The sequence below is a fragment of the Ambystoma mexicanum genome, chromosome 11 (assembly GCF_040938575.1).
Source record: "Ambystoma mexicanum isolate Mex_15411 chromosome 11, UKY_AmexF1_1, whole genome shotgun sequence".
Taxonomy (NCBI): domain Eukaryota; kingdom Metazoa; phylum Chordata; class Amphibia; order Caudata; family Ambystomatidae; genus Ambystoma; species Ambystoma mexicanum.
Window position 1 is genome coordinate 600,871,818 of NC_090934.1, and position 23,460 is coordinate 600,895,277.

Genomic DNA, 23,460 nt, shown 5'->3' on the forward strand with positions numbered 1-23,460 from the left:
CCAGTCCCGACAGTTGTGACATTAGCATAGCCCCAGATCTTTTCCAGACCTAGCAACACCCCTGATTAGGACCCTCTTTTGGGAACAGGAAGGTGTCGGCTCACACCTCAGGCAAGTATAGCTCAGCTATTCACAGCAGGGCCCAGTCAGGTTTTAGGCTGTCTCCCTCAGACGGTACTCTGTCTTCCAAGTGAAAGCCTCCAGCAAAAGAGTTAATGAAACTCCAGCAAGTGTCTGAGTGTTCACTGTCATAGGGTATTGACCTTATGTAGGACCTATGAAACCATCCACATTAAGAATATTTATGCGGTGCCAACCTATTTTCCCACACATCGGATTGGACAGTCATTATCCTCTCCCCCCGAAAGGCCGGCCTCTTCCAACCGATAGGACAAGGGATTTATGAGATCTAGATTATGGATAATGAGGGCAGGAGAGAAAGGTTTGCCTAAAATTACCATTTTAAACTTCCACAGCTGCAACTAAAGAAAATCACAACATGGCAACTATTTGTAATTTACAACTAAACACAATAATATATATATTTCTGAGGCTTGTGGAATCTGCTTAGATCACATGCTGTGCATAGGCCGACATCTAGTGGAAGCTGCGGAGTATTACAGTTTGTTTTTCGAAAGTCGAAAATGGGCGTCGACACAGGGCGTGCCAGTAATACTATCCCTAGTGTGACGTCCACTGTACCCATGATCCCTCGCGCGTCTAGGATCCCCAGATTGTTTTTTTCCGCCATTCTGGTCGGAAGCACTTCATCGGAGTTCCCTGGCTTTGCCATATTTGCACTCAAAACTAATTCTAATTTGCCCCGTTTTGTCACCCTTACGTCGATCTGCATCTCGACGCCGAACCGGGGAGGAGATCTACGTCGAAACCCGACGGATTGGGCCTTGAGGCTTCCGCCTCGGCTCGGGCCTGGGCCGCTGGCCTCGGCCCTACAAGTAGGGAGAGTGGGGGGTGGTACACTTCCACACTCGGTTATAGACACCTTCTTACCTACACACACTTGCCCGCTGCCCACAGGCGCGTATGGAGGGTACGCCCTTTCAGTTTTGCCCCAAGTGTAATAAGAAATACCCTTGGGTAGATAAGCACGCTACGTGCAACCTTTGCCTGCCCAGAGACCACCCCGAGGCGGGTTGCAGGGCCTGTAGTAGGTTTAAGACTAAAACTCTTAAGGACCGCTCCACCAAGCGTTGGGCCCACCACGCCAAGCTAGCAGCTATGGAGGCGGAGGGTACCTTCAGCGATGGCAGCGACGCCGGACTTTCGGACGGCGAGGGCACCAAGGCGTCGAAAGACAGCCGAACGCACGTCCCCGGCCTCGGAAGGTCGTCCGTCCCGGCGACTATGGGGAAGTCCCCCGGCGACAAAAGCGTTACACATACACACGCTAAACACAAAAAAGCCACCCGAGATTCGACGTCGTCGAAACCTCGGAAAGAGGCACAGAAGGAGCGGTCCGAAAGGACGTCCTCTGGGCGGTCCCGGTCGAGGTCGCCGCACGACGTCAGGCAAGCCTCCACACTTGCACATAGTGCCTCGCCCATTAACATCACGGAAGATCACTCGTCCGGAGACGAACACGACTTCCATCCCCAGCCTGCACCCCAGGGAAAGGGTACATCACTTGGTAGTAAGGAGGGCCCAGTTTCGAAGCCTAGTTCGAAACACAGGGTTTCCACCTCCGATCCTCGACGCCAGGCGTCGAAATATAAGGGAAATGGTAAACACACTTCCACCCACGGGGAAGGGGGTAAGCAGCAAAGGAAACAACCCTTGCAATCCCCCACAACAAGAGAACTGACTTCCCAGTCCAATTCTTCTCAGGGACAGTCCATAGAAAGTTCCAGCAAGGTCACCCCAAGCTCCAAACTCTGGTCATGCGAGGACATTGACAGAGTAATGTCAAGGATGTCTTCCTTAGCAAATTTCTTCGAAAGACACCCTGACCAACTCCTAGCTTTAAACCCTCAGGAATCTTCTCCCTCAGGTTCAAGGGACCCTATCCCTTCAAATAAAAGGCCCCGGGTCGAGACACCATTAAAGGCTTCAGACCCCTTCGAGGTCCAACCCTATTCTTGCCTTTTCCCTACAGGCCAAGGAGACTCTTCCCTTATAGAGGGTCAGGATTTTGAGACACCAGAAGATCTCGCAGTGTCAGATTATTACGGGGAGGACGAAGACGAGGATGAGCCAGAAAATAGCCCAGATATTTTCAGAATGGACTCACCAGTCGAAAGGGAAGCCCCAGTGTCTGATTCCCCAATAGATAATCAGCCCCTCCTGAATGAACTGCTCTCTCGGGCAGCTAACCACTTCCACATAGACACACAAGGTGTCCAAGAAGAGAGGGACTTCGCGGAGGAACTAATAGGGGAAAGGAAGACAGTAGCCCAGACCATTCCCATCCTGAAATCTATTCAACGCAGAATAGCACCATCCCTTATCAACCCAAACCTGACAAGACCTGTAAACCCGAGAGTAGAGAAGCTGTTTAAAGCAGCCCAGTCGGACCCTCTATATATTAGAGGCCAACTTAAGCCAGACTCTCTAGTCGTAACTAACACCCGCAAGAGAGCTGGAACCCCACTATCTTCCTCGGAGGCTCCCCCCGACAAGGAAAGTAAGAAACTCTATGGTTTTGGTAGAAAAGTAGCTTCCACGGCAGCCTACCAAACCAGAATCGCGAATTCCACCACACTGTTGGCCAGCTACAACTGCCACCAGTGGGAAGAAGTGGCAGCACTAATAGATTCCGCTCCCGAACCCCTTAAGAGCCAGCTATCTCGCATTTATGCAGAGGGAAGAAACGTCTCAGGCTGCATTTTAAAAGCAACTTTGGACGCCGCAGACAATGCGGGTAGGATTATAGCAGAGGGGACTGTCATCAAAAGACATGCTTGGTTGAGGCAGTCGGGATTCAGAGCAGAAACACAAGCTGCACTCTTAGACAAACCAGTGGAAAGTGATCTCCTGTTTGGAAAGGCAGTCGAGGACGCTCTAAAATACGCTAAGGAGGAATTCGACACCCTCAAATCCCTTGGCCAGTTAACTACAAAACCACCTAACCAAAGAGGGAACGGCAATTTTCGTCGCCCCCGCGGCCAAAATTCCAATAGAGGAAATAGCTATTCCCACACCCAGGGTACACAGTGGAACACCAACTCACAACAGTCTACCCAGGGGTATGGTAGGGCTAGTAGAAGAGGACGTGGTAGAGGCAGAGGCAGCCCCAGTAAAGGAGGCGGCACGCCTCCACCAAAGCAGTGACGCTCATTTCAGGGTCCCTTCCCATGCAACCCCAGTAGGGGGACGAATATCCAGCTTCACCCAGGCATGGGAAGAGATAACATCCGACAGATGGGTGCTGTCAACGGTATCCAAGGGGTACTGTATAGAACTACTGCAACGTCCCCGAAACCATCCTCCAAGACAAAAAGTCCACTCTTTAGAACATCAGAAGATCCTCCTCGAGGAGATCCACAATCTGCTCCTAAAGGACGCGATAGAACTCGTCCCAGGACACCAGGTAAACAAGGGTATCTATTCAACTTACTTCCTTGTGCCAAAGAAAGATTTAACAATGCGCCCAGTATTGGATTTACGGCCTGCCAACAAGTATGTCAAGCCCCAAAGATTCCGTATGACCACGCTACAAGAGGTAATCCCACTCCTAAAAAAGGGGGATTACATGGCAACCTTGGATATGAAAGATGCCTATTTTCATATTTCCATGCTCCCGGCGCACAGAAAATACTTGCGCTTCAAGGTGGACAGTCGCCACTACCAATTCAAGGTACTGCCCTTCGGGATAGCTTCAGCACCAAGGGTATTCACCAAGGTACTGGCGGTGGCAGCTGCACACCTACGCAGGGAGGCAATCCCAGTGTACCCTTATCTGGACGACTGGCTCATAACGGGGGAAACCCCAGGAATCTGCAGGTCAAACATTCAGAGGACTATCGACCTCCTCCACGAATTAGGCTTCTCTATCAACGAGAAAAAGTCAAGTCTGGTGCCAAGCACCTCAAAACAGTTTCTAGGAGCTATCCTAGATACTCAGAAAGAATTGACCTTCCCTTCGGAAGAAAGAATTCGGAATATACTTCTGCAAATTCCGCATTATCAGTCAGGTCAACAGATAACAGTACGCAAAGCTATGCGGTTACTGGGCATGATGGCGTCATGCATTTACCTGGTCCCCCACGCGCGTCTGCGCATGCGTCCCATGCAGGAATGGTTGGCGAAACAGTGGTCTCAGGCAAGTGGTCAGTGGGACGATCTAGTGGTCGTTTCGCCAACACTCGTACAGAGCCTACACTGGTGGACAAGAGAGAATCTCGCAAAGGGGAAACCCTTTTACGATCCCGAAGTACAGGCAGTGGTGACTACAGATGCATGCCTGACTGGGTGGGGAGCTCACCATCTCCACCACACAGCTCAGGGTCTCTGGTCTCACTCAGTAGCCAAGAACCACATCAATCTGCTAGAGCTTCTGGCAGTATTCCGAGCGCTGCAGGCGTTCGAGCCCCATCTACTGAACTTGTCGGTGCAGATCAGGACGGACAGCACGACAGCCATGTTCTATCTGAACAAGCAAGGAGGGACTCGTTCACCAAATCTGTCCAAGCTTGCCCAGAAAATATGGATATGGGCACTCAGACGGAACATCTTCCTGTCATCGCAACATGTTCCAGGGGAGCTCAATTCCCTAGCGGATGCTCTAAGCAGAGACTCCCTCCCAGAAGAACACGAATGGGTCCTTCACAGAGACGTAGTAGAAGATCTCTTCTCTCAGTGGGGTTTCCCCACTATAGACCTATTCGCCACAAGCGAAAACAAACAATGCCCAGGATTTGCATCCAGGTTCCCCCAAACGGACTCCCAGGGGAATGCCCTGTGGATGAACTGGTCAGGGATGTTTGCGTACGTTTTTCCACCAACTCCTCTCATCAGGAAGGTGGTGTACAAGATGAACAAGGAATCAATGACGCTCATCCTAGTTGCTCCCATGTGGGCGAGACAACCATGGTTTCCACACCTACGCAGGATGGCGGTGTGCGAGCCCATCAGACTCCCAGCCTGGTACAACCTTCTGTCCCAGCAACAAGGTCAAACAGTGCATCAGGAACCCAACTCTATGAACCTAGCAGCATGGCTCCTGAAGTCATAGAGTTTGGACATCTCAAATTACCACAGAGGTGTATGGACATTCTAAAAGAGTCCAGGAAACCAAATACAAGACACTGTTACTTTGACAAGTGGAAAAGATTCGTTATCTGGTGCCAGAATAAACAAATCAACCCGGTTGATTGCACTCCTTCCAACGTTGTAACATACATGCTCCACCTGCTGGATGCAGGGTTGGTTTTTAACTCTCTGAAAGTACACCTGGCAGCCCTCTCGGCTTACACCACATCCCATAACAGGGTCTCGTGGTGGAAAGTACCAGTGGTTAAAGCCTTCATGGAAGGAGTAAAGAGACTACACCCTCCTATTTCGAACCCACCGCCAGGATGGGACCTCAACGTGGTGCTAGCTAAGCTCATGGGCCCCCCCTTCGAACCCATGCATAAAAGTAGTCTCAAACACCTGACTTATAAAACGGCCTTCTTAGTAGCCATTACCTCCATAAGAAGGGTCAGTGAAATTCAGGCTCTGTCAGTGCAAGATCCTTTCTTTACTATCCACAAGGACAAACTGGTTTTACGCACACACCCTAGGTTCTCACCAAAATTCATATCCAAGTTCCATGTAAACCAGTCCATCGAGCTTCCGGCTTTCTTCCAAAACCCACAAAGCTCGGCTGAGGTGAAACTACACACCCTAGATGTGCGTAGGGCGGTCTTATACTATGTAAATAAAACCAGACCGCTAAGGAAAACAGATCAACTGTTTGTCTCCGTAGCTACAGGCAGAGAGGGGGATCGCGTCTCTAAGGGCGCTATCTCTAAGTGGATTATCAACTGTATACAGCTGTGTTACTCTCTTTCTGAAAAGACTCTGCCTTTTACGCCAAGGGCCCACTCTACTAGAGGCATTGGGGCCACTCTGGCTTTCATTGCAAATGTTCCCCTCGACACCATTTGCAAAGCAGCTACTTGGAGCTCTATTCACACTTTTACTCAGCATTACTGCATTGACACTCATTCCAAGACAGATACACAAGTGGGACAAGCGGTTCTAAGACACCTGTTTGCTCATGACCCTTCTCACATCCCACCTCCTTCTTCTGGTACTGCTCGCTAATCTATGCACAGCATGTGATCTAAGCAGATTCCACAAGCCTCAGAAGGGATACATTACTCACCGTAATCGTATTTCTGATGCTTGTATCTGCTTAGATTCACATGCGACCCACCCTTCCTCCCCTCCGAGAGAAGGCGCATGGTTGCTTGTAGTCTTACCTTTCTGTCTATCTGCTTGGACCATCTGTACTCACGCTACTCCTCATGCTACCTCATGTCAGGAAAAACACAATCTGGGGATCCTAGACGCGTGAGGGATCATGGGTACAGTGGACGTCACACTAGGGATAGTATTACTGGCACGCCCTGTGTCAACGCCCATTTTTGACTTTCGAAAAACAAACTGTAATACTCCGCAGCTTCCACTAGATGTCGGCCTATGCACAGCATGTGAATCTAAGCAGATACAAGCATCAGAAATACGATTACGGTGAGTAATGTATCATATATATATATATATATATATATATATATATATATATATATATATATATATATATATATATATATATATATATATATATAATATTTTGATTCAGCTATTAATGCCAGACCAGAGAAACTATTTTGGTCTCGGCACGGTCATTTTTCACCCTTTTTTTACCAAAACTAACATAGTTGGGACTATGAAACTTCATAATCCAAACATTAATTTCAAGTTCTATTATCTCTCTTAACTTTCAGATTTGTATCATTTATAGGCAAACCAGAAACACACTTTAATCTACAACTCAAATTCCACACCGTACATGGAGTTGATATTTACGTAGAACTGACAGGCTTGTTGAGATCTTCAAAATTGTACCTGGATGAGCTCGGGTGACGCACGGGTCTCTTTTTATTAAGGAAATTAATTGTCCAATGTTACACAATAGCAATGCATTAATATCTGAATCCTCTTCAAGTTGCTTCTAAAGTTGGCATTGATGTTTATGCAACAGTAATTTAAGCCCATTAGGAGCTCTCTGTAGGCTCAGTCTTTTGGGGTTGTAAATCGCTGATATGCTTCAACCAGTCTTCAAAGTTCAGGCATGCCTCTGCTATCTGCACTGACCACACATTTGATCTGAAGTACCTTTTGCAGTCCCAGGCCTGCCTCATCAACCTCCAGCCAGGCCACACTCCTAGTATGCCTTTGCCAAAGGTCTCTGAGGTCAGGGATAGATAACACAGTCCAGCAGTCCAATGGGGAATGCTCAAAACAAGCTGTTTTCATATTCTGAAATGAACAACCTTTTAAATGGGTGACATAGATTCCTGATGTAAGTCAAAAATGTATTTCACCACATTGCATCTTGGCCTTTTGTCCATGTATAATTCCATTTCTTAGGCCTATTTATTTTTCCACAACCATGAAAAAAGACAGGGCTGTTCATTCTGAGTGATTCACAACAGGCAGTTCCATTTTTATTTTGAAGATGCACAGCATTTCAGAGTATGGCTGTTTTAACGTATAATGCTACTGTTTTGTTCCTCAGTCAAACTGTGCCTTTACCTTTTCCATGAAATCAGTGTAATTCACAGAAACACATGTCTAGCCTGTCGGCACATGTAGCTGTGTTAATGTTTTTAAGGCACGCTTTCCTTCACCTATGTGCCTTTCGATTTTGGTACTGTTCAGTGATGCCCACTTTTCACATTCGCTAGACCTCCGTGCTGTATCAAGGTTAGCGCTGGCTTATAGGTTCCAATGTGCCTTTTCTGTTAGCCAGCTTAAATCTCACAGGGGAGGCCTTGCTTTGCCTTTTAATTCAAGACATTCTGGATTCCCTCCCTATCTAGGCATGAGTTCTTCACAGTCAGATTGGAGGGAAAGCGGGTAAGGCACGGCTGTAGGGAAGGCAAAGCCCCAGAGGATTCTTCAGTTACCAGTAAGTAGCAAGCTTTTTGTTGGTCAAAAAGGTATCACAGACTTTAGAGAAGGCTCCCTGAAGGCGCACAAGCCTTGGGCATGGGTGAATGTGTATGGATGAACAACCATACACTGGAATCAGCACACCAGCAATAAAGGAGCAACAGAATGACTCAAGGTAAGTATTAACAAGAGTCCCACAGTACCTGAGGAGTGATGTGATGATGAAGCTGGACGCCTTCACAATGCAGTAGCTGCAGACCCGGTCTCCTGTTCCTTGATCGTGGTGACCCTTTTCAAGAAGCAGCTTTTGTACCTGTATTTCACCTGGCAGTGTCTCACAGTTCATTTGTTTCAGGGGAGCGCAACCAGCCTGGTATGAGAAATGGGGCCAGTTTGCAAAGTAACAGTGTTCTTGCCACAGAATGCCCATAACGTTGGCTGGCAGGTTGTGTGTGGTCTCGGACAGTTCTGTTTGGGATCTTAGTTCAGGTTAATCCAGTGGTCCCTGGGACCTTTGTTCACGTCCCGGTTAGCATGATAACTGTTGTTAAATGGCTCTGACCAGAGCTAACATTCCATATTCCATGAGGTGGGATGAACGATCCTGATAAAATCGTGAAGCCAGGCCTGCTTTCTAGCTGCACATCTCAGTATTATGTATCATAGATGGTCTAGGTGGGGCTTGAGAGCCTGTGCAGATCTGAATCAAGCCAGATCTCCTCTCTAGCAGCCCACTCCTGTATTAATTAGTCCGTTTTTTATATTGCGCTTCATGCCGGAATTGACTTCTAAGTGCAGTACCGTGAATGGGTACCAAACCTGTACTGTTGTTTACAAGACCAGAGCATTGCCCCAGAGCTATCCTTCTTGTCAATCAGATGTAGCAGAGAGTCTAGTGTTTCTGCTTGCGTCATTCTTGCAAGATGGCTGGCCCGTCAGATCATGGTCTGGTCACAAAGTTTTTTTAAATTGTCTATCCCCTACCAAGTAAAATAATAATCAGTGCCATGGACTTGCCCACTATGGAATAGTCCTTGGGTTTCCTCCAAGTCTCCTTGGCTTAGTTGCAGTAGCTAAGGAAGAGGCCAGGTGTGGCTGGTCCAGTGGACCCCATGCCGGTGAGGAACTTCTTTCCAGTCTTGGGCTTTCATTTAACAGAATGAAACTTATTTTTGAGTCTCACATAATTTGGTGGCGGGGACCCGTTACGCTTGCACCTTGTTACGCTTGCACCTTCACGTACACCGGTCTCCGCCTCCAAAGTTTCCTCAGGCATGTAGTCTGCATTTTGCCTGCTCCTTTTGCGCTTTGGCATGCAAATTGAGTAAATGCTGCCCGCCACATACACATTACAGACAGTGTTTACAAGGCATTCCTATGGGGCTCACCCCTTTTTGCTGGTGGAAAAAGCCGTCTGACTCCATGGGAATCCCCAGCATTTGCGCCAGCATGAAAATCAATGCCAGAGTATTTCTATGGTGGAGAGGAAGGGAGTGGAAACGTAAGTTACGTAACACCCTTCCTCTCCAACATACAAATCCAGGAAAATGAGCCGTAACAAAAATGGTAGGAGTAAAAGCCTTTAGCAAAGCTTTTTTACGCACATCATTTCCAGTACGACAAACTCAAAATGAGCTCCAATTAGTCTGTGTCTCTTTAAGCACCTGTTACCAATTAATTGATAAATGTAAAGGCAAAATCTGGAATGGAATATCCAAGTGACCTGGAGTTAACAAGCAGCCCCACTTAAGGTGGTAGTATAACATCTGCCATTTGATATGGATGGAATGTTTATCCTGGAGGGGGAAAAAAGAGAATATTTTGACATAAAACTTGAATAATTACAAAATGACCGTCTGCCAGATGGGAAGTGTTTAAAGGTCCTGGTTGAAATAAATGATGTACTTTCTTACATTGTTGTGACTATTCTATGTGCTTGCCTATAGACTATAAATAGATGTGCATTGAGCTTGAGAAAGGGTAGCCGAGAAGGGGCTTCCGGACAGACAGATTGAGGGAGCGCTTTTCTCTGCCCCGGGTTAAGTCTCACGGACGGATGATACCTGCGCGACGCAGTTCTGAGCTTTCTTCTCATGCCTTCATGTAATCCTAGACGCATCGCTGTCAGTGGAGAATGCCCGCTGCTTCGTGGGAGAGTTGCTAAAGGGTGCATGCTGTCCTCTTCTTTCCTTCGCAGATATGCTGCTGGATGACACTGGCGACGGAGCCCTGCGGAAAGAAGGCCGGCACGTCAAAATCATCGTCGGCTTTCAGGACGAGATGAAGTGGAGGGAGGTTGGTGGAAACCCTATACATTCTGCTCTGCTCATCCCCTCTGGTACCCACTCCTCGCCCATCTCGAACCAGCTCATCTGGCCTACTGCTGCCCTTAACCTCACGCCCCCTCTCTACCCCACCATCCCCGACACACACTTCTCCCATAACAGTCGTGCGCCCCTGTAAATGTCATTTCATATTGACCCTCAGCATGTACAATGCACTTTTGCATGTGTTCTTTGAGGAGTACGGAACATACATTTAAAACTTGACTTCTGCTCCCACACCGTCTGCCACACACGGCGTGGCGACAGCCAGTGGGTGCTGTAGAAAATGGGCTCCATATCGTGAGTACATTTCCCATTCTAATCCTGCGGTTTCCTCTCTTCCATACTTTATAAATGGGATTGGAAAAAGCACATTCCTTCCACACAAGTCCCTTTGCACAAACGAGTCCCATTGACTAGTATGTAATGGATTCCAAGAAATGGATCTGCAGCTTCACGCCCATGGGAGTTCAGCATCAAAATAATCAACCTTCGGTGGCCTGCTGTAAGGCTTCTCTCCTTTGCAACCCCCTGAAATCCCTGCTTGGCCATGAAAACTCAGTCCAGCGCTTCGGCTTCAGGGCGCTACGCAAAAGGAGCACTTTTCTGCGATACCAGTGTTACAATAAGCAAATCGGTAGCGTCTCACGCCCTTATGATGTCACAATAACCTAAGTGAACATATTGCAGATTACCATGCTACACATTTATTTCCAGGTGTGTGGGGGGGGGGGTTCTACTGCACGAGCACGCGTGTCTGCGTGCTTAGTTGCCCCTTGGTACTCAACCCGGCTTAGAGGTAGTTTCAACATGCTATAGAGGGTCAGGTGACGAGGGAGTGGGGAAAAGAGTAGTTGGGTGGAGAGGAAAATGAGGCTGCCCTACCCTAAGCTCCCTGCTCCCCTGAAGTGGGGAAGAGTCGGAGAGCAGGAAGAAAAGAGAACAGTGCAAGGATGAGAGAGAAGTAGGGTAGACATCAGTCCCAATAACTACCCTGGCTGCATGCATCGCGCTCAGGGTGCATAGCTGTGCCTTCTATCTGCTAGCTATTGGATTTCTATGCAAAATGAAATGAAGCTCAGAACACCCATTGGGTGTGCCAGCCAGGATCTGACACTGCTATTATATCACAGTGTGGACAGCTCCTTTCGCCCAATAGGGTGCACCTGAATGGGAGCTGGCGTAGGCGCCGACAACTGGCGACAAAAGACAGCCTTCCGTTCGCGGAACTGTGCGATACTAGTTATTACTCGATTGCCACCTCGTGGCCAATCTATTGCATTGGTCTTTTCCCTACAGCAAATATACCAAGAGGCCAATTATTTGAGCAGTTGGCGTAGCTACATTGCAATAAGGCTTTCTGGAGCATCCCTGCACTTATGATTGCCTACAGATAGAAGCTTGTAAACTGAGACGCCTCTGACATTACTGGATATTATGCATGTGACCTTTCAGCACGTCCTTTGAGCAGCTGTAACTCATCAGTATGCCGCCATTCACTTTCTCTAGGACTCCAGGCCGCGTTCTTTCCTCATCGGTTGCATTGGTGTGAGTGGCAAGACGAAGTGGGACGTGTTGGATGGTGTTGTTCGACGCTTGTTTAAGGTAAGTGATGCTTGAATAGTCTTTGCAAAATAAGGATACTATCAGTGCATTGGCCAGCACTTGTCAATGTATGCACGATCTATACCTCTCCATACGCTTCTTTTACCTAAGGTTTGGCTATTAGGTATTGCTATCCAGAAACTGAAATGATAATGGAAAGTGACTACAGGAGAGCAGAGGGATCTGAGGAGGGACCGCACCCCGCCAGTGGTTGTTCTTTGACTTGAATCCAGTCATTGGCTGCCCATGGCCTTGCTAGTTCCTATGGCTATTTCCACCTATTACATGATCCTCCTCACCCAAAACACATTCCCCTGGGATCTATTTGAGCTAGCTCTGTCCTATCTGTGCAGCCCTCAGAATCGCAGTGGATTCATTTCACCTGTGTGCCAGCTCCTTGTGTAATGCGAATCTCTTGGCCAAGTTGGCCTACAGCCACATGATTAAAAAGCAGTATGTGTCCTTGCATTTGTTCCTTGCACAGACGTCATGTTAAAAACAAGCATCAGCAAAACCACTCACTTTGACTCTTGTTCGGGCATTTGATTGGCACTGCCATGATGTCTAGACACTAATGCCATTTGCCAGTTGTTGCCATCTTATGGCCACGTTAGTGCATAATAGCAGCGCCTCCACACAAGTCAAAACTGTTGGCATTTCCTATTTTTGTTTCAATCATGTGTTAATCTTTTTTCCTCTTTGATACTTCACTTTTGTCTCCATAGTGCTGGCTGGCCTTTATTCTCTTGCCATTGTACCAGAATTTGAAAACGGGCAGTACTACATAGTTGTGTTAAATGATTTGAGCAATGCATTCATGTCGGTGCTAAATCTTCTAATCGCCTCCCAAGTGTTTTGTTCTTCGTATTAATGAAATGCCTCCATATTTATGATGCCAGGTGAAACACATGGGTGAGTTCATACATCAATGGTCAAATGATGTACAAATGCCATTCATATCGAGTTACGCAGGTGTTCAGGACCTGATTTAGGGTTACAGAACTGTAGGCATAGCTGATTGCTGTGGGCACCATGCCAGATACTGGTTACTAGGGTAAGTTTTCCTTAAGTTCCACTTGGAGGTAAGTCTTTAGTAAGCTATCCAAGTGGTTTGTAGATCCCCCACTCTTAGTATCAGTCTGTACTACTCGGGAACCTTGGTAAAGTGGCAGAGCAGTCAGGCTTATCATAAGAGGAAGGTGTGAGCTGTAGGTAAGTACACTGAAACTAGTTAATAATGCACATCAAAGAAACACACATAGATTTATATTAAAATTTAGATTTATTATATTTACACAAGAGTCATTGTTAAATACTTACCACAATAAACCAACACACATAGGTATACTTTTAGATACTTTCAAAGGCCACTTCTTAGTTGGTAGTTGCTGAACCTTTACAATTGTTACAGGAGTTTGACCGGTCTAGCGTATTATCAGTAACACGCACCCACGAATTAATACGGTAATTGAATTAAGTTAGCAAATACATAAGAGTGATTTTTAGGAAGGAATATACCTGGTTAGTGTAATATGAGCATAGCTTAAGGTTCTATAGGCAGTTTCTTCGCACAGCAAGTCATTTAAAGTCCAAAACATAACCCTAGCTAAAAGGTAGTTTGGAGAGGCTTAAAGTCTTGAGGAGTGGATACTTTATAGTCTTTAGGATAAAGAATGCAAGAAGGCTTAACCAACGTTGGAGACCCTGTTAAAGGACTTGCTAAAGGGACACAAGCAGCGGCTTGGGTTGGAGGTAAGAGGGGGTGGCCAGAGACACCTCTACGTGCACTCCAACACTCTGGAGCCACTTTCTGGAATAAGGTAAGTAATACCTTTTTCCCCAGAGTACCTTTGGTTAGAAGAAAAAGTTCATGGCTGGATGTTCCTCGCTGTTGCAGCTATGGGCCCGACCTCCGGATTCCTTGGTCTGATGACGAGAGGCAGAACAATGGATGGGATCTCTCAGCAGCAGTCTCAAAGGAGGACCTCTGGCACAACTTTCATCAACTTCTCTGGTCACTCTGAGGTTTTGGCACCTTTTCTGCAGCCCCAACAAAGGACGTGATTCGCCCTGTCAATTTTCAGTTCCTGTAGTCCTGCACTCTGCTAAGGGGACTTGGACAAGTTGGATTGTGTCTCTGGAGTGTTCTTGAGAGCTCAGCAAAGACTTGGATGAATTCGGCCTTTCCAAGACGATGCTCTCAAAATGGTCAACTGCTACCCCGGTATTGGTGTTCCGCAGCTATTTAAAGTCACAGGAACTCGGGAGATGGCTCAAATTAAAGTTTGTCTTGGAACTGGTTGTTCCCACCAGTGAAAGGGAAGGAGTCGTCCCCTTTGGAGTTCCCCTCTGACACAGAAAACAGGATCAGGACAGCAGTGGTCGCTTCAGTGTTGCAAAGTGTCTTCAGGCATCTCTGGTTATCCTCTTTGGTTATTTCTTCTTCCAGTGGTCGACTTGCCTTTCACTCCAGGTCACTTACCTTTTATATAGTTCCAGCACACACTCCTCTGCAATCCCACTCAGCAGATTACAGAAAGGGGCGTATGGCTGTCCCATCAGGACAGCCAGACCCCCATTGAGAGCTGGTCCCATTCCGGCACCCTGCAGACAAAGGACAGGGGGATGGAACACTCCTCCCCCACTTCCTGCCAGCCCAGACACTCTGGAGCCTAGACAGAACACCCAAGGGTTCCCGCCAAAGGCATAACACACACACACACAGACCTCCCCTCCCAGAATGGTAGAAGAAGGGCTAACTAAAAACATCCACACTTGAAATGACAATAAAAAGTGGAAGCCCCCAAGTTAGTACTCTGGTGTCCATATTGTGCACTACCAGGGCTATGGACATAGCCTGCCATAGAAAAATCACACAATAGCTGGTAGAACACGTCCACTGCCGCCACCCATAACTAGGGGTTTGTCTATATGACTAAAAAGTCACAGGAGCCAAAGTCAAAGTATCCCCTTGGACCTCCCCCTAAGGGAAGGTGGTGTGTGCTAATCTCTCAGAATATAAAGTTTTAGGATAGGTACTAAATATCTCTCCATCCTTAAGAACTGTAGTTACTCTAAGATAAAGAAAATACTCTCTAAGGAGGAACCAAAGGGTCGCCAGCAACACTGCCCATAAGGAGCTGTGTGCTGCAATAGTAAAATACAGATGCCTTAAATAGGTATGGAGGAGAGTAGACTCCATGGGACAGGTAAAACACAGAGAATAGAGTTCCAAAAGAGAGAGCCCTTAAGAATGAATGAGTGGAAAAAGGCTCTGCTCATTCAGGATTTCAGAAAAAGGTCCAGAAGTCCAGCAAAAAATGCTGAGGTCTCACTAGGAGAGAGGATGAAGCATAAAAATGATAAATCTCACTAACTGATTGTATAGTATGGTGAGTCCACAATGGTTTCCTCACTTCATCAGCATTTGTTTATATCCCTGTTCCCCCATGTTTGAATACCACCAGCTTTGGTTGATTGTAAAACATTCTAAATACCTCTGCGTGTTCCCAATCACAGCAATTTTACATACTTTGCTGAGCTGGAACAATGGTACAGTCCCAGTAACGCGAATCGACACCGGCAGATCTTCCTTCAGCTCAGTGGTGACTATCTTTCCAGCGGTTATCTGTGGATGCAGATTCGCTTGGTGGTGTGTAGGGCTGTTGAAGTCCACAGTGACAACCGGAAACACAAGTTTGGTATGAGAGAGGTTTGTGGCAGGTTCATAGCAAATCAAATCATCTGATGCAAACTCATTGATTCCCGTGCACGCCCAAATAAAAACAGCCTCTGATGTTGTTCAAATCGGGAGTGCAGTCGTGGAACATTCTAATATTAAATTATCTGTGTCATGAGTCGTTAGCTAACCCAGTGGGCTGTGATGGGATTGTCATTGATATAAACTGTGTCGCCTCTCTGCTTGTCACACTTTATCCTTTGAAATCCTCAGTTCTCACTCCACGGAAGCCTACAGGAATAGCAATATTCTCTATTGTTTCTTGAATATCTGAGGAATCTCCCTTTTTCAGTTGATTATTTATTGCATTCCACATTTAGGTGCCAGAATAGTGAAGTCCATGAACACACTCTCGTGTGGGCCCCCAAAGCAACCGTAGTGTTTTCAAGAAGGCCCGAGAAAACCATTCTAACTCCAGCCAGCCTTCTATCTACCCCGAGTCGTATGCAGGTGACTTTGGCACCCACGTGAGAGCCCCAATGTTCTGCCGGGTGCCTCATATTTAAAAGAAACCCAACCCATATCCAAAGTGGGATACACATTATGGAATTGCAACTAGCCCAGCCATAGGACCAGGACTAAAGGCCTTTTTAAATGCTCTGTTTAAGTCATGCCATTTGGAATCCACTACCCGCTGGTACCATCTTTACTCCCAGTGCGGACACTGATATCGATGCAAGGGTAGAACTTGAAGCATATAAATGCAAATACTGCAGTTAGAAGAATTACAACAAGGACGTGTTTTACATGAAAACAGAAGACAAAGTGTGAATTCATGGATCAGCTGGCTGAAATTTCATTCCTCCAGTATGAATTCCATATGCAGACACTGCTCAGATATTCCTTGTCCAGGGAGGTGTGGCTGTGCCTTGATTGGAATTTGATCCGTGCTCTTTTACCTTACATCATGCATTCAAGGCCCCCCCTTGAGATGAGAAGTCCCATGTAGTCCAATTGCATTAACCAGATTCTGCCATGGAAGTGATCAAATCACTCAAGAGACTGAGGTTTTCAGATTTAAATGGTGTACGCGGGGTGCCTCAAACTTACCAACCGAAAGATCTGAGGGAGACTCCCTAATTTGTTCAGAGATGCAAAACGGTCTGCACTGGAATTGTAGCATCTTTTCCCCAGTATAGTGCAGAGGCAAAGTTTCTAGTTTAGCTCCTCCAACAACATCGAGTAGAAAACAGAAGAGAATCCATGCCCCAGATACAAAACCAAGAAGCCAGCAACAGGAGACGGGTACGTATCACACCCTACTTATGGGAGTTAGCCAAAGGCAAGTATACTCACCTGCGGACATACGCCTTTACGCAACAACATATTGCTCACCACCTCTGCCATTAGAATGCAGCTACCCGCCGTTACAAAAATTCAATCTAGCTGAACACATAATGCAATTCTACTTTCACTACTCTGAGGCCCACTTTCAACTCGCCCATCCACGGGCGTGCTTGGCATGGGTAGCTAGTAGGGACCTGGCCGCCCATACCCAACTTCGCTATAGCTAACATGCACACACAGATTCTAAACTTCTTTTATGATCTTTCCCATACCAAGACTCTGGTCCCCCAAGGGTGTTCAACCTACAGCTGGTTGAGACCATACCAATGGTGAAAGGCACTATACTGATGGTGATGATCACGATCGCCTCCTCCTCCAGAAAATGAACTATATCCCAATCCTCAATTTCCCTCCGGCTCAGCCAAATCCTCTCACTGAACAAGTTCAAGGTGGTGAGCTTGGGCCAGATACTGGGATCCATTCAAATATTTGACCTCTTCTGTTCAGTGAATTTACACAAATATTCTCCTTAAACAGGTTGTCGGGCAAATTCTAAAGCTTGTCCTTCAATCTCTGTGCCTTTTCGGCAGTATTTACAAAAGTCCCCATGAGCGCTTGAAACCCTCCCCAGGAAGTGCATGCATAGCTTCCTGCTAAAAGGTTTCCTACTCATTAGTCTTAGCCCTGCCCTTGATGACCCTAAAAATGGAGTCTTTGCAGAGTGGCTTTTTGATCACTCAAATTAAGTCAAGGCTCATGACTTTTGTCATTAGGAAACAATTAAGCTCTACACATAGGTCTTCTTTCCGGCCCTTGAATCATTCATGTTGCCTGCCCTTGAATAGGAGCCTTGTGTGTCCATTGACAATTTATTGTGGAGGGACCCATGTGTCTCTGGACTGTTGTGGAGGGACCCAAGTGTCCCAGGACTATTGTGGAGAGACCCAAGAGCCCGTTGGCTATCCAGGAGGAACCAAGTTGTCTGTTGACTATTGTAGGAGGACCCAAGTGTCATTAGACTTATCATGGTCGGACCCAGAGAAACCCTCTTGTAATGGAAATGTGAGAATGGGCATGTGAACGCAGTGAATTTTTACAAAGTCAGTCGTTGAGTAACTGGCATAGAGAGAAGGGGTGAAACCTCTCTTTCTGTTTTCCCCGATGCACTATTGGAAGGTTGAGTAGCTAATGTGAATCGTACATGTTTTTTCTATGTTATTTCATCTCTTTTGAATTGCTCTAGACATGTACTGATTTCTTTGAGCAGCTTGCACCTTCTCTGAGCTATACTTTGTATGTAGCACTTTATGGCCAGAGCACAGTTCCAACAGGTTGGAGCATTGAAGAGTATACCCTGCACCGTAACATCTCACCTTTTGCAGCCCCCTTCTGATAGGGCAGTCCATGGAGGCAGTTAAACTCGGTTTTTTTCACCTCACCTGCCATGCGCCTCTTCGTCCAACCATTTGCACACGTCTTGCACATCTACATGCTTCCAGTATGAATGTTGGCTTCTTAAAGTTAATTGTCCCTTGGAGGATTCCTTTTTTTACCTTTCGCACCTTAGCGTTATGCACTTAATGGTTTTAAAATTACAACAGCAGGGAGAGCTTCTTGGTACCCATGGCCCATGCACAGGCGTAAACATGATAGTCCTGTGATTTCCAGTTTCTGGCCAGGGCTGGGTCCTCCGTGTTCACTGAGAAGTGACCTATCTATTCTGCAGGAAAGCTTCATTCTTGAAGTTAATGATCTGCCATTGAAAACCTTGGATTTGAATGGATTGCAATGCAAATGTGAATTGACTAGGTTTAGTAGTTGGTAATTAAGTTGATGAGTAGCTCTGTTGCCAATGTAATTCTGTGTACACCAACGTTGGCTCGAACTGGGCAGCTGCTGGCCTCGGTTGGCACTACCAAAAGCACTCCAACGGCTAAGTTTACTTTGTCTAATCTAGCAATACAGTATGAATTTGAGTTTATGCACACAATTCCTCAACTCCTCCCTCTAGCTCTTCCTTACCCTTACACTTGCTGTCTTCCGTTTTAGTAGCTTCCTTAGGTGTTAAAAATACACGGTTCTTCCTTCAGAAAAAAGTTATTTCACGTTTGTGCATTAACTATGAAAGAATTTTCTTTTTCTTCTCCCCTTTTTTATAATCCTGTCGTGTAGAGGACATTATTCATTGTCTGGATGTGAAATATACTGCCAATCTACACTGAATTGCTGAATTACAATCTATTGTGGTCCAGCTTGCCATCCTGGCTCAGTTTCACCCAAGTGGGGCTGATCCCAGTAAGGATGCCTCAGTTGCCACATGTTGGCTAGTTTCTTGCATCTTTTGCTTGGAAGCCATATAGAGATGCCATGCTCATTTAATTAATATTATGTTATTTGGCATTTATATAGCGCTCTATATATCATTGGTATGACGTCAAAGCGCTGGTAGGGTGAATGCCCTCGGGAACCGTAGTTCTGGTCAGTAGAGAGAGATAGGGTTGCAGGGTGCATGGGTGCACCGGATATGTGAGTAGCTGATGCAATTGGCGGGTGGTAGCTGCCTCCAAGCGATGGGTGTGGTGCTGGAGATATCAGTTGTATGTGTGCAGTCTGGTTGGTGGATACCTAGACTGGGCTCTGGCTGTGTTAGGCCTGAAGGATGCATATGTGAGCAACTAGGCCGGAATGTGGTCGGCTAGCTGCGTTTTATTAGGGTGATGAGGTGTTCATATTCATATGTGAACAGGTCAGCCGAATTAATCGGGGGTATAGCTGCGTTCTAGTTGAATGATGGTGTAGAGTAGGGACTAAGCGCAGTGATGTGATATGATGGTTATCTTTAGAACGCCCGAGACCAGACACGTGAACAGGGTTCCATCCGCTCTATCCATTCCGTCCGCTCTATCCATTCCGTCCGCTCTATTTGTTTCGTCCGCTCTGCCCATTCAGTGCACTCTGCCCATTCGGTCCACTCTGCCCATTCACTGTCAATTCTCTGTACATGTCTTCCAAGCATTCCGCCTGCATGCACGCCATCCATTCCATGCACTTGCCCCATGTGCATCCATCCACTCCATGTCATCTATCCTTCTATCCGTCCATCCATTCCATCAATCCCGTCCATCCATCCATCGCCGATCAACTTCTTCCATCAGTTCTATTGATTTCATCTATTCTCTTTAGTTCATGCGTCCACGCCATTCGGTCATCCACTTGCCCTAAAAGCATCCATCTGATCCATCCATGTCATCTATCCTTCTATCCATCCGTCCTTTTATCTACTGCATCTATCCATTCCATCCAGCATCCATTCCATCAATCCCCTCCATTCATGCATCCACTCCATCCACTCCGTCCATCAGTTCTATTGATTGCGTCTATTTTTACTAGTTTATCCATTCTATCCACTCTATATACATACCTTCTATTAATTCCGCATGCATCCGTGCCATACAATCAATCCCTTCATTTCACATGTGTCTAACTGTTCCATTCATTCCATCCTTTCCATTCGATCTCTCTGTCCGTCACTCCATACATGCATCCTCAACATTAATTCCATTCTGTCCATCTATTCCCTCAATCCATTCCCTTCATTCATTCCATCCATCCATCCTTCCTAACATGTGGGTAGGATCAGAGGTCATTGAATACATGGTAGAGAGTCTCATTGTATATTTGGTCATTGGGCTGTAGGAAGTTCAGACATATTTTTAGGGTTGTCGTTTGCGTTATGGAAAGAGCCATGTTTTTAGTAATTTGTGGAAAGTCATATAGTCTTGGGTGTGTTGGATGTGTGGTGGAAGCGAGTTCCACAGAGTCTGGGCCAATGCAGAGAAAGAGGATCCTCCAATCCTGATGGAGTTGGTGGTTGGGATCACTAAGAGGAGGGCAGAGCTTGATCTTAGGGTGCGGGCGGAGGTAAGGTTTTAGCTTGTCTTGCAGGTATAGATGGCCGGTCTTGTGCACTGCATGATGGTTGATGCACAGGGTCTTGAAAGTGGTACTTCGTCCAACTGGAAGCCAGTTGAGGGTTCTGGAACTGGAGAGTTAATTAAAGCAAAGGAAGAGTAGCCATGCGCTCTGTCTGCTCGCCTGGTTTCTTAAGTGTTCTGTTGCCAGAAGTTTGGTGGATGAAGGTGCTGGATCACATGTCTATGCTAGTACTCCTTGTACAAATTAAGTTTTTAATACCTTTAGGCTCACTCCCATACCATTACTTGCTGCTTTTCCAGAGAAGAGTTTAAAATGCACCAAGTGTATGTTTTTTTTTTTCTTTTCCTGCTGGTGATTGTGTGTTTTGTTCCACCTGCAGGAATACATCATTCACGTTGATCAAGTGAGCCAGCTGGGGCTGAACTCGGACAGTGTTGTTGGCTACTCCATTGGAGACCTCAAACGCACAAGCAGCACCGAGACACCTGAGCTGCTGCCCTGTGGCTATCTCGTTGGCGAAACCACCACCATCTCTGTAGCTGTCAAAGGTAATTGCCTTATTAATCTGAGCCTTGCCTCGAAGTGTAGACTAAATTGGTTATTGTATGCGTGACCTCAAGGCTTACTTCTGATGAGTGTTGTACAATACACCGTGTTTAGCCATTGGCAACTGCAGGGCCAGACAATCCCTCGACTCTGTTTGAGACCCCTCTCGGCGTTTTGTTATGAAAGGTGAGCCTCGGTCCCTGCGGAAGCGCTCGGCCATGAGAAGGCCTCTTCCTTACTCCCCAGAGGCACAGGATATCTTCATGTTTTCGTTGTAAGGTAATGCCCACCTCTTTCCACTCCCTCTTAGAAATCCTTTTGTTTTTTTACATGTCTTTAATAACAGTGAATGTTGTTTCATATCCCTCGAGACAAGTTTAATGCTTTCCTCCTATTGGACCGAGTATTCTTCAACTCGGACACCAGGCAATGATGGCCCAGAATTAAGAGAAGGCTTGCTCATTGAAAGACGGCATTGCTCGGATCCCTAGCCTTCATCAATTTAAGCCAATCATGTGTGTCACTTGCAAGATTGCAATGATGTATAACATTCATTCTTCCGAAGTGAATTGGGTTAGTAAAAATGTTGCTGTCATCTGTGCATAATTGACTAGCCCTTTGCAAGTTTGTTTCCACGCCTTTGGATAAACGTGTGACATTTGGGATTTGCCGATTTTGCAAGGCAATGGATGTTAAAGGTGCACGTTCTCCTTAAAGCAGCACTACCCAAACATTAAGCTTGCAAAACCGTCTCGGGGACGTCATATGCATTTCTAAGAGCGTGTGATTGGTGGTCCGCGTGAAAGCTTTTATCGGGATAGGACAGAAAGCGATGTGGCAGTGTGCACGCAATTGATTTTTAGGATCCGTTCTTCAGTATCTTGCTTTGCATTGCCTTGATGTGGCCAAAACATGCTTTTTAAAAATTGCAGAGGAAGCGTGCCTGGGAGCCTGTTAATTGAATAAGGCTGTCAGTCTTCTGGCCAGGATTATCATTTCAGAAAAACATTTTGATAAACTTGTCTGACAGACACAGAGCCTGTGAGTTTGTGATTCTCAACCACATTTTCTTTGCAATGTTCCTCTTCGACTTTTCTAGGTCGACATTTTTTTAACGGGTTGTCCCCCCTCGTACATCTCTCTTCCCTTACCCTAGCTCCCCCATACTACACACATACACACAGACGACTTAGTAGAAGGCCACAAATTAATTGGATTGCTAGAGTACCTTCAATACAGCCTGAATTGAAATTAATTAGATTTTCATTTGTTTGAAGACCGATTTTATGTGCTGTTGTTTCACATTGGGTTACGATTCAGTGCTCCATTTCCTTAGACCTGGTGCATACAGCTCTGTCACACTTGAATGTCTATCCATCTAACAGGGATAGAAATGTTTTTTTTCTCTTATACCCATTTCACAATGACGGCCCTTAAATGACCCATCAGTCTGGAATGCAGGTGCTGGGAGCCTGTCACAGATTACTGTTGGGTGCAAACGGACTGTGCAGAACATCATTTTCACTACAGTTCAGCCCCTTGGAAACGCGCAAGTCACCTTTGTGGATAACTTGATGTGCATTTCCAAAAATGTGGCATGTAAAAAACGTGCATCCTCTTACCTCGTTATGTGATGGGTGATAATACGAAAAGTATAGGGCAATACGGATGCCATTAATAGAGTCCTCTGAGAGGGTTCCTGTGATCACTGTTTAAACCACCCATGTTTAGATAATTTTTAAGCTGTAGGTCTGAGCCGCGGGGGCATTACTGAGTCAAGTAATGCCCTGGGGCCCATAGTTACTTAACAAAGACCCCTGGGCATTACCTGACTCGAGGGGATTATTGCTATTAGTATCCCGCCCCGCTAGAACGGGGTACTAATAGTATTGTTTTTTTGTT

General features: G+C 46.3%; 1 protein-coding gene across 9 annotated transcripts in view; it reads left to right on the top strand.

Moving 5' to 3' along the window:
• The window catches only part of NAV2 (neuron navigator 2), a 972,027-nt gene that overhangs the window by 898,321 nt on the left and 50,246 nt on the right, over positions 1-23,460 (top strand). For all 9 annotated transcript variants that reach the window (XM_069623466.1, XM_069623467.1, XM_069623469.1 and 6 more), the window contains 3 exons: positions 10,319-10,416; positions 11,955-12,050; positions 21,392-21,560. In XM_069623466.1, coding sequence (XP_069479567.1) covers positions 10,319-10,416; positions 11,955-12,050; positions 21,392-21,560 — 363 coding nt within the window. The remainder of the gene's footprint in view (positions 1-10,318; positions 10,417-11,954; positions 12,051-21,391; positions 21,561-23,460) is intronic.